This window comes from Rhamphochromis sp. 'chilingali', assembly GCF_963969265.1.
Source record: "Rhamphochromis sp. 'chilingali' genome assembly, chromosome: 10".
NCBI classification, from domain to species: Eukaryota; Metazoa; Chordata; class Actinopteri; order Cichliformes; family Cichlidae; genus Rhamphochromis; species Rhamphochromis sp. 'chilingali'.
In genome coordinates this window covers 37,896,964-37,908,156 of record NC_137937.1, presented here as the reverse complement: position 1 = coordinate 37,908,156, position 11,193 = coordinate 37,896,964, and the positions used below count along the sequence as shown (strand labels likewise).

The 11,193-nt window shown below is 49.0% G+C and overlaps 1 protein-coding gene across 2 annotated transcripts in view; it reads left to right on the top strand.

The window, feature by feature from the left end:
- dapk1 (death-associated protein kinase 1) overlaps nt 1-11,193 on the top strand; it is a 61,846-nt gene continuing 50,653 nt past the window's right edge. The window contains exons 1-2 of one of the 2 annotated variants that reach the window (XM_080894102.1): nt 1-424; nt 1,029-1,214. In XM_080894102.1, the coding sequence (XP_080750228.1) occupies nt 1,153-1,214 (62 nt within the window). In that variant the 5' untranslated portion in view covers nt 1-424; nt 1,029-1,152. Of the gene's footprint in view, nt 425-1,028; nt 1,215-4,264; nt 4,634-11,193 lie in introns of those variants that run through there. The other variant, XM_080894103.1, reaches the window with a different exon arrangement.

Here is an 11,193-nt window from a genome sequence, read left to right as displayed (position 1 = left end):
TTGCTGCCCTCCTGCGACTGAAGGAGCTCGCACACCCACGCTGCCTTCACGACACGTAGAAACTCGGACATCTCAGCTTCGTTTTACTAAAAATTCGGATGACAAACACCCGCCGATTATAGTGACGTTTAGTAAAATCACTGTTTAGATTTATCCTTTGATCTGTTGACCTCATCGTTGTTCGTTTAACGGTAACACGTGAAATACACACAGCGTGTCCTCCGGTCGCTTCAAGTCTCCGATCTCCTATTTAACCCCAGCCCGTGAACGCAGCACCAGGACCAGCCTGCCTCACATTGTTAACGTTGATTTCTCCCGTTCAAAGCAGCATTTTGTCTTCCGTGAGCCGAACCTGGATCACAGCCTCCCACTAACCGCATGAAATCTCGGCTTCGACAGGCAGCGGGACCCCCACCGGCACACGGTAAGACCTCCACGGAGTAATCTGGAAACCCCCCGTTTCCCGGTGAGAAATCTTTCCAGCTAAGGTTCATGTCTCAGACTCCGGAGGAATAAAACGTTACCGGGGCGAGCCGTGCAGTTACTGCGGGGGGAGCTGAGGGGGCTGGTGGTTAAAGTAGTTGTTTTTTTTGGGGGGGGGGGCACTTTGGCACGCACGGTTAAACCGGGTCAGACACCTGTGCGGCTCGTTATTCTGACTTTGCTCAGCAGTCATTTTCCTCCCCGGGCTGAAAGCAGCCGCAGGAGGAGGTTAGCGTGTTTCCCATGGCTACACCAAGCGTCCACACGGGGGTTATTTGCATTCCTCTCCGGCCTGTGGCGACACACACACGCACGCGTTATTATTATTATCTTAAAACTGGCAGCCAGATAACTGCGCCGGGAGTCCGGGGGCAGAGCGGCCAGGGCAGCTCCGGGGGTCGTGACGTCGCCGGGGCTGCAGGTTCACCGCTCCGTCACTTGGGGCTCCTTTTGTTGACCGCACGCCCACCTTCCCCCGCAGCTGCACGGTTTCATAATCTAATGCTCTCGTTTCTTCTGCCCTCCTGTTGATCTCCGTGTGGAAGCCCGAGCATGAGGAGGATCGGTGGCCGTTACCCTGCCCAGACCGGAGGCTGCTGGTAGGGATGGTGTGGCTGTGAAGAGCCGGTGTGACGCGCCTGTGGTCGGGGGAAGAAGTGCCTGGACAACATGACTGTTTTCAACCCGGAAAATGTGGAGGAATTTTATGACATCGGGGACGAGCTGGGGAGGTGAGTCCACACCGAGCTTATTTCTAATGCGCATCAACTTCCCGTTTCTGTGCCCGGGGCGGGGGTGCTGGGAAAATACCTGTTTTTCATTAAGATAATAAATGTTTCAAAGTTTATTTAGCCCACATGTGCAGAGCTGTGGTCCACGCGTGTCTGAAGCCCCCCACTGTGAGTGAGTGAGTGTGATAAGCTGTGATTAATGCAGTCTATAATGCAGTGACATCAGTGATGAAGAGTTGCTGTGTCTTCCTGGGCTTTATTGCAGGAGGCTGATGTAGATCTTTGCAGGGAGAAGGTGTCCATCCTGGCTGTCACTCCGTGTGATTGGTCAGAGGTGGATGCTGATGATCAGGGTGAAGAAGCCGGCTGTGTATGAAGCACTGTGACAGAGCTGGACCTGAGTTTGGTTTGCAGGGCGGCTCGAATGTGGCAGATGATTCCAAACATAACGTGTTTGTTGACTGGAGCAAACTGCTGACCTGGCTTTACCTTCCTCATCGAAAATCTCTCGTGCCGTCATCTTTGCTCGAGCTGAGCTGACAAAACCAGTCAGGGAGTGAGTTTGTTTGGGCTGTTGGAGAAGAACGAGGACGTGCAGCAGCACAGTTGATCTGGATGTTTTGAAGCCTTCATTTTAACCAAATCCAGGTTTTGGTTAATCGAACAGCTTCACAAATGTTGTTTTTTAATCATAAGTTAGTTTAAGTGAAAGCAGATTTTCCTGTTTTCACTGTGACTTTATTGCTGATTCGGTAAAAAATGTCATTACATAATAATAAAGGCAGAAATGATGCGTTCCAGCTCCCAGATGTGAGAGTCACAGCTGTGGAAGTGGGTCTCTGAGTTTGTGGTTATGAAACGTTGGTAATAATCAGCCAGCTGTTTTCTGCTCCTCGGCCTTTGTGGCGTTGCTGATTGTGTGTCGTGTTCACCTTCCTCTCTGAGGAAAGCCTGCGTGGCTGCAGCTGCTGTAGCAACAGAGACGATCGGGGAGCTGTGTGTGATGGGATTGAGTTTCTGGCTGAGGTAAAGTAGACGGCTACGCCAGCGTGATCGTCTCGATTGGCTGTTGCTCCAACGCTGGGATCCGCTCTCTGTTGAGGAAGGATGGGGAGAACAGGGAGCTGATATCACGTCATCCGCCATCATTATTAAATCATCCTAAATATTCCAACACCTGCAGTGTTGGGATAGAAAATATTTGCTCGTGTCGTCAGTCCTGTCATTTATGCATGCTGTTTGTTGGAGAGCGCTCCAGCAGCAAGGACTCAGAAATGAACGTGCCTGTGGGAAACTTATTTTGCATGGGCACAAAGAGGCAAGCACCATGTGTGCAGCTGGAACTAGACTTGTTCTTGTTTCTGCTGCGTCTCTTATGGGTGAGGCTTGTGTTACTTCTCTCATCAGTCACTCAGAATCTGACGTATCTGAGTCCGGTGACGTCCTGCAGCGTCCTCAGGCGTCTGCTTGCCGCTGCGTCACGTTTTAATGAGCAGATCTTTCCCATAGATGCTGCACACAGGTGGTCTTATGTAAGACTCGGGCGCACTGATCACTCCCAAACTGGGCCTGACACCTCTGCATTAGCAGCCCACGTGCGTTGAAACGAGGCAAACGGAGACATTTCTGTGCAGCTAAGCGTGCTCGCTGTGCCTGAATTGGAGCACTTGTACTGTACAAACAGACGAGCTGCACAGGAAGAAGAAATCAGAGGTTCTGGGTGAAAATGCAGAAACTCCAGTGACAGTGCAGTCGTTATATATTTGTGTTAGTATTGGATGAACTTTAGCATAAACCAGAGTCTGTTAATGATGAAAGCTGCTGAGTCTTTCACTGTAAAGCCCAACATGCCTGCAGACTGAGGGCTTTTGATCCGACTGTACTCCAGGCCTGCCGCTGGCTGCACTTGGATTAAGGCCCATTCAGTTTGGCAAAATGGGAAAATGGGAATTTGCCCAAGCGGTGAGTCTATCCTGTCACTGACACCGACACTGCCTGCTTATGCATGGAGGACCTGATGCCCGGTGAAGCCGAGCATCATGCATGAGCATCTACGCGCAGCGAGCACGCAGGAACAAAGCCAAAGCATACATGTTAGCAGCGCGATCTTATATAATGCTGTCTATGAATGTTGCATTATTGCTGAAGCTCTGCTCAGAATCGCTGCCTCATCTTGATTTTTATCACCTCTGTGATCGGTGGGCCATTGCTCGCCCAGTTTTTGGAGCCTTCCAGAACAAAACCTGGAAAACTGGAAATATTAGACGCGCCTAATAAAGTGTCAGTCAGAGAAACGATTGTGAAACTGCAGGTCAGCCGTTGAAGATCCAGGCAAAGCAACAAGTTGTTGCTTCCAGAGCTGCGCTTTAAAAAGTGTGATGTGTTTGCACAAGTGCATCAAACTCATCCCTTTGAGTTTTCCCCAAAAACAAAAGTGCAGCATGGAGTTTAGTTTAAAGGCCTCCTGACAGATGTTGACCACATCTGTGCTCAGCTGGTCTCTGTAACTGCTTCACAGAAAAGTCTCACTTCACGCCTCAGATTGTTGAAGACGTCGTAGTTTGCCAGCATCTCAAAGGGTCTGTTGTTTGACGCCTCCTCAGAATGATGCTCAAGTGTCGGGTGAAGCACCGCTGCAGTGTTTTAATGTGTGTGTGTGTGTGTGTGTGTGTGTGTGTGTGTGTGTGTGTGTGTGTGTGTGTGTGTGTGTGTGTGTGTGTGTGTGTGGATGTTAGACTGCACAGACACAAGCATTCAGGCTCAGAGCTTCTGTCGCTGCAGGGCTTTTTTTACCCCATCAAACCTTTTAGTTCCTCCAGTTAGATCAGCAGAAATAGAAAAAGCTGTAATTGCTTCCATTATCAGTGCCTCTGCAGTGCATTATGGGTCGTGCGTGACAGCCGGCGTGTGTGTTTTCTTAATTAAATGATTAAGCAACGGTGTTTGTGTGGCGCTCCTCTGCAGAGGCCTCAGTTAGCAGGTGCTTTATGACACATAATGCAATCAGCTGTCCATGCAGGGAGTTCCTCGCCTCGTCGATGGACTTCAGCTGCACCTCCTTGGACTGGTCCTCAGTGAGCCCAGTGCAGCAGGACTTGAACCAGTTATCCACCTGCTGCAGGTGCTTGTTAGAAATCTCCAAACTAGAAGGCTCCGACTGCAGGGTGAGACCCGCTGGAGAGGCAGCTGAATGAAATGCAGCTCTGACCTACGCAGGGAGAAAGCTGGAGATGATGCATGACTCCAGAGACAGATGGGAAATCACCGTCAGTGCTGCCCGGCTGATATCTGATCTCTGAGTGGATGCCAGTACTGCTCTAGAATAACAGTAAACCTCTGTAGGTCTGAGCAGAGCATGCGGTCATGCTGCATGCAGCAGGCCTGCGTGAAGAAACGGGCGCAGCTTGCACTCCGGTCATGTGAGTCCAGTTCTGCTTTCCTTATTTTTTGGATTCATTTATTTCTTTTGCAGTGGGAGATTCAGGGCTGTCACGTGTTCAGAGATACGCTGACTCAGCCTTTCTTTCCTGATTGAGAGAGAAAAATGACACGAGCCCACTCCCACTGTGGAATCCATTTGCTGTGTGCTTTTCATCGGGTCCACGTGGCAGTTTTACACTTTGCATATTTTTGCAGGGCTCTGCTGACCGCTGTGTGGCTCTCTACCAGTTAGCCCTCCTAGTGTGTGTGTGTGTGTGCGTGTGTGCGTGTGTGCGTGCGTGTGTGTGTGTGTGTGTGTGCATGTGTGCGTGTGTGTGTGTGTGTGTGTGTGTGTGTGTGCATGTGTGTGCGTGTGTGTGTGTGCATGTGTGTGCGTGTGCGTGTGTGCATGCGTGTGTGCGTGCGTGTGTGTGTGTGTGTGTGTGTGCGTGTGTGTGTGTGCATGTGTGTGCGTGTGTGTGTGTGCATGCGTGTGCGTGTGTGCATGCGTGTGTGCGTGTGTGTGTGTGTGTGTGTGTGTGTGTGTGTGTGTGTGCATGTGTGTGCGTGTGTGTGTGTGCATGTGTGTGCGTGTGCGTGTGTGCATGCGTGTGTGTGTGTGTGCGTGCGTGTGTGCGTGCGTGTGTGTGTAGAGGAGGAGGGGAGGCTGTAGCTCTAAAAAGATTCTGCAATGCAAATGAAGGTAGAAGCTTTAAGCTGAGGCTGCGTTTGGGCTTCATCAGGAAAAACTCCCCAAAGACGAATCGCTGTGAACACAAAACAGGATTATGTGAAGAATCCACCCAGGATCCTGTGTCCCGGAGTCAAAGCTGATATCATTTCAAAATGTTTCCCCTGAACAAATATTTTCTTCATTTATTGTTTATGGAGGACACCGACAGTAAATCTGCTCCAGACAGTCAGCAGCAGGAATCAGCCCCAACCAGCTACTGACCTACATTTACCCCCCACCACCACCCTTGGTTATTCTGTTGGGTGGAGGGGCAGTCTGGGAAGCAGGAGTGGCCTTGATGAAGCCTGTCACTCAGCCACCCTCCCCCCCCGTCCTCCCCCTGGATCCCAGGGAGCGGCAGTGCGGTCCTATCAGGACTACTGTGCTGCAGCACTACATTAGCTCCAGTGTGGTCGTTGCATACTTTGGTGTGACTGTCCAACACAATAGGTTTATAAAAACCTTAAAGTGGAGGACTTTTGAAAATGAGCACAGGGCCGCTCGTCTGCTGACGCCTGCTCTGCATTAAATCCATCAGTGACTGTGGGTGTGAACAAAGACGAGAGCACCGCCCGTCAAAGCTCCATCGCAGCCAGCCGCTGCATGAAGGCAGAGAGAGGCAGCACTGATCACTGATGCTGTTGTAACGTCTGCACTTTGTGTTTTTATTGCTGTGCGATCTCATCATTTGCATTTTGGAAGCCTCGCAGGAAGCTGCGTGTCTGTGTCGTCTCTCTGAACTGTGGTCGCTGCCTGGATGCATCTCGCTGTCACATCTATGTATCTGACCGCCACACCAAAGTCAGAGGACTCAGCATCCTCCACGTCGTTGATTCTGCTGTCATAAAGATGCACGCGCTCAGTGAAGCCAGATGGAAAAGTTTTTCGAGCCGCACTGAGCTGCTCTGTTTGCAGTTTGTCCAAACTGCAAACAGACGAGCTATCAGGATAACAACACGACGAACGTGTTCTCTTAGTCCTCGCTGAATATTCAGAGGCTCTGTGTAAGAAGTGATTTGCAGCCGATCTCATGCTGACAGAGTTCAGCCTCAGTCTGAGTGAGAAATCCTTTCAGCGTTTCTTCGTTGCCCACATTTAGCATCATCTGTCCAACTGCACGTTTCTCTGATCGTGATATTAGTACGTGTCACAGAGCACTGAGAGAGGCTGCTGTGGGATACAGCCAATAATCCTCCCAGATTTCAGGGTTTTTTCTGATCAGGCGTCTTTTATTATTGACGTATCCCTGGATCATTAAATGAGTAAATAAAATATAGAAATATTAATAGAATTAATGCAATTTTAAAATTTGTTGTTATATTAGTTTGTGTAATAAAACAAATCTTTAGAGTGATTTAAAAGGACTCTTTTAAAACCATGCTGCTTTTATCCCCGTGCTCGGTGCTCGGCGTCGGGCAGGTTGGACGAGCTGTTAGTCGATCTGTTGAGGAAGCTTTAGGCTGCAGCAGCAGAGGCCGAGCAGTCAGCCCCCTCTGATCCTGCAATGTGAGGAGGCAAAATAACCACGTTTCAGTCCATATGTTCCAGCTTATCAGAAGATTGGTGGTAACTGGAAACCAAGCCTCAATAACCAGGTCAAAGGGCCAAACTGGGAGTCATGTAGATGCTGGTCATAAATCCTGATCAGAGGAAAACATCCCGACTCTTGTTTGTGTATCTGCTGCTTCGCTGTATGTATTTACATTCAGTCATTGAGTGCACGCACACCCTGAGCTTCAGCCTGCCAACATTAGCAGGAGTAATAAGTAGTACGTGAGTCAGAGGAGCATCTAATGTTCCTGCGGCCTCGAGATTATCATTAAAGACAGACGAGGTGGGAAAAACGTAAACAAGACGAGTCAGCTGTGAGAAGAGTTGATCAGGACTCTGAGGCTGACTTTAGTCTGTTATTGCTGCACTTAGACTCACATTGAAATCGGACTCACTTGGATTAGCCTCAATTATTTTCAATTAATCTCTGCAGTCAGGGCGGGATGATTGGATTCCTGCCTGCTGTGGTAGCAGGTGAATGGCAGGGAGCGGCGCTGTGCGTGAAGCTGAGTGTGTGTTGGAGCGCACGTGGGACGAGCTACAACCCTTTGCGGTCAATTAGGAGAGACGTGCAGGCGGTGGAGCGTGGAAACCGAGGGGTGGTAAACGGTGGAGGAAGACAACTTCTCCCGTTTCTGTCTCTCGTCTTCTGCAACGTTCCAAGCTTAAACTCTCACGCAGGTTTTCCTCCTGCTGTGAACGAATGTGACGACTGCACTTAGACGAACGCCACGCAGCCTTCTTCTCTCGGCACATAAACGACTCCAAACTAATGAAAACGTGCACTTGGAAGCTTTTGTTTCACGTTCACTTGAACTGATATCGATGCGTAACTCCTCGTCTCGTTCCTTGGAATATCTGTCTCCTTTTCACACATGCTCGCCCACTCGTGACAGTGAGGGCCAATCAAAGGCTGCGATGAAAGCAGCACCAGACCACGGAGGTCTGCAGATGCATCGTTCAGTATTGGGTCAGTGTGCAGAGAGCAGACAAACCCGAGTGGGTACGCTGAAGACAAACAATCACACCAACGTTGGCTTGATGCAAAGAAACATTCGCGGACAGCTGAACCTGTGAGCCCAGAAAGATGCTCATTTGGACTCAACTACACGTCAGCGCAGCTGAACTCGTCTCTGCGTCCTGTGTGGGCTTACATGAAGGATCGTTTGAAACACTACGAGTAAAATCTCATTAATCCTTGAGCGGATTAAGTTTCACTGTTGGAAAAATATTCTGAGGGCTTAAAGTATAACTATTGTAAACAGTGTTTTAGGTAAAGCCTCATTTGGGCTGCGGTCACTGCAGATGCGGCGCTGATGTGATGTCACATGACTACATGTCAAACCTCAGTGTTGATCAGAGAACATGCAGCCTCGCTCTCTGTCAGTTATTTGGTCCGAGTTGCGTTCTTGTTCCTCACATTAACAGGATTCTTCTGACCTTCACAGATCCTCCTGACAGACGTTTTCAGCTGCGTGTTTTTAGTTGGACTCGTGAGATAAGGAGGGAAACGAGCTGGAGCTTTCAAAATGAACTTTTAATTAATGCTGACAAAGTCAGAGGTGAGGTCACATCAGCTCAGAGCGTCTCTGCTCAACCTACAAAACCAGTCTGCGCCTGCTGATTTCCCCTGAGTCACGGCGGAGTTAACCGGCTCGAAACTTGCTGAATGTCAGTTTCATCAGACATGCGGGGCCCTGTTTGAAAAAGCAGGCAGAGAGAAGGCCCTCCCCCTGCTGCCGTCTCCTCGGTGGACTGTGCAGGAGTCCAGCACTTCCCTTGATTTACACACAGTGCTAAATAAAGTTTGTCGTGTTTTTCTTTAACAAATGCAGGCATTAGTACCCACAGCAGACAGGTAACTCATCGCCTCTGTAAATGGTAATGGACTGGTTCTTATATAGCGCTTTTCCACTCTTCTGAGCACTCAAAGCGCTTTACACAACTTGTGCATTCACCCATTCGCACAAGCACATTTTTCCTAGGTGCTTTCTAACTGACATTCACACACATTCATACTCCGATGAATGCATCGTTGAGCAATTTCGGGTTAGTATCTTGCCCAAGGATATTTGGCATGCAGACTAGGGGAAGCCAGGAATCGAACCACCGACCTTCCAATCAGTAGATGACCTGCTCTACCACCTGAGCTACAGCCACCCTGTAAACACACATCTCTAACACGCTGAATAAATGAGCATTTTTGATTCTTAGTACCAGAAGCTTTCGCTCATACTCAGCCTATAAACGCACCAGCAGCCCCACAGACTCGTCGTGATTGTCAGACCATCAGACGTGACGATCGATCGAGCCGGGCGGACGGGGCTGTTCCAGCGACTCGTCGGTGTTTACAGCCTGCAGATGAAGTCACGTGTCGATTGTACAATATGGGCTTAAACGTTCATATTTCTGTAAACATTAAACATGTTTGATTAGTTATGAATTCAATTTATTTACACAGCACCAAATCACAACGGCCTCAAGGTGCTTTATATTGTAAGGTCGACCCTACAATAATAAGTACAGAGAAAAACATGTGACCCCCTGTGAGCAGCACTTTGGCGACAGTGAGAAGGAAAAACTCCCTTTTTAACAGGAAGAACCAGGCTTAGGGAGGGGCGGGGCCATCTGCTGTGATTGGCTGGGGTGAGAGAAGGAAGACAGGATACGGACATGCTGTGGAAGAGAGACAGAGGTTAATAACACGACTGATGCTGGTGATCAGTTTGAGATGTGTGCGCCTGTTTGACCATCAACGTCGGTGCTTTGAAAGAAACCTTCATGACTGATTCATGATGATTTATTGTTTTGAGAACTTCACAGTTCATCAGCTCTCTCCACTGTTTCACCTGGTTTTTTTCATTGTTTTTCTACTTATCTCTGGGTGTTTGTACACATCAGTGTGGCTGCGAGGATTCTTCCAGGATGATTATCTCTGCTTGCTGGCATTCAGTCCTCTCAGAGTTACAGCTGGATCAGAGCAGGAGTCTGTTATTGTGTCTCTGCAGCGTCTGAAATCTTTGAAGGTCCTGGAGGCTGTTGGTCGTAACAAGTGTGAAGATGGCAAAGGAAACCTTTCACCTCTCCTCTTTACCTTTAAGCACAATGTCTCCATTGTTTGTGCCGTGGAAAGCTTGGGCCTGGGGGAGGTGACTGACATTCCTGCCACACTTGAATGTCCTTTCGCTCTGGCTGCAGACGAGGGCAAACACTGCCTGCCTCTCATTTAGCTTTCTGTCAGTTATCTCTCCATCAGAGGAGACATTATTAGTTCCCTGAACCTGCAGTTGTGTCTGAATGAGACTCCTCCCCCTGAGTCACACCTGGCTGCCAGGCTGGGAAACAGCTGAGTGGAGGAAACAGGCTGTTGAGCAGAAAGTTAGCAGTCGTAATGTGAACGCTCACAGGGATTTGAGTCTGCTTCTGGTCTCGAACCACCGATCTTTTATCTGTTAGGCAAAAGTGCTCACCACCAGGCCAATGTAGTCACTTTAAAAGCCCTCACTGATCTTCTCTGTGTGTGTGTTCATATCTTTGTGAAGTACAAAATTTGAAGTTTAAAGGCCTTTAAGAGGCTCAGAATGTGATTTTTGATGGTACGGGGCCAGAGAAAGCCTTATGTCAATGAGATGTCCTCACTGAGTTTGAAAACGCGTTTGTGTGTGTGCTGATGGAGAGGTGGCGTGGCCCGTACACACACACATACAGGTGTGCGACACCTGCTACACAATACCGTTTTGTGCTCTCCTGCAAATATTTAAGTCCCCGAGTGTGTTGTGACATATAAATGATGAAGTATTGCAATCAGCTGCGTCTCTGCTGCAGCCACGAGCGGGTGCACTTTCAGAATAAGAGCTTTCATACTGACTGCAGACAAATAACATCTTATTTTAGAAATGCTAAAGTGGGTCATGTTACATCCAGGTGTGTTGCTCAGGTGAAGTCTGTTTGTTGGAAACATGATGTCAAACATCAGACCGATCGTTTCATCGCTGATACAGCTGAACAGCCTCTGGATGCGTCGCTGAGACTCAGCGGGCACCTTTGCATAACAGACTAACCACGCGGGGAGATAACCACGGTAAGGTTGGGTCATGTCCACAGTATCAGCGCTCCTTCTTACAGTCTTATTATAAGATCGTTGAAACTGGTTTTTAATGTCTGTCGAGCCCTTAAAGCCGAGGGGAGCGATGCTGCGGCCTGTCGGAGGTGCAGTGACGCTCTCAGGGCGTTAATGACGTTTAATAACTTTCACCGGTGTCAGAAACACTGCTG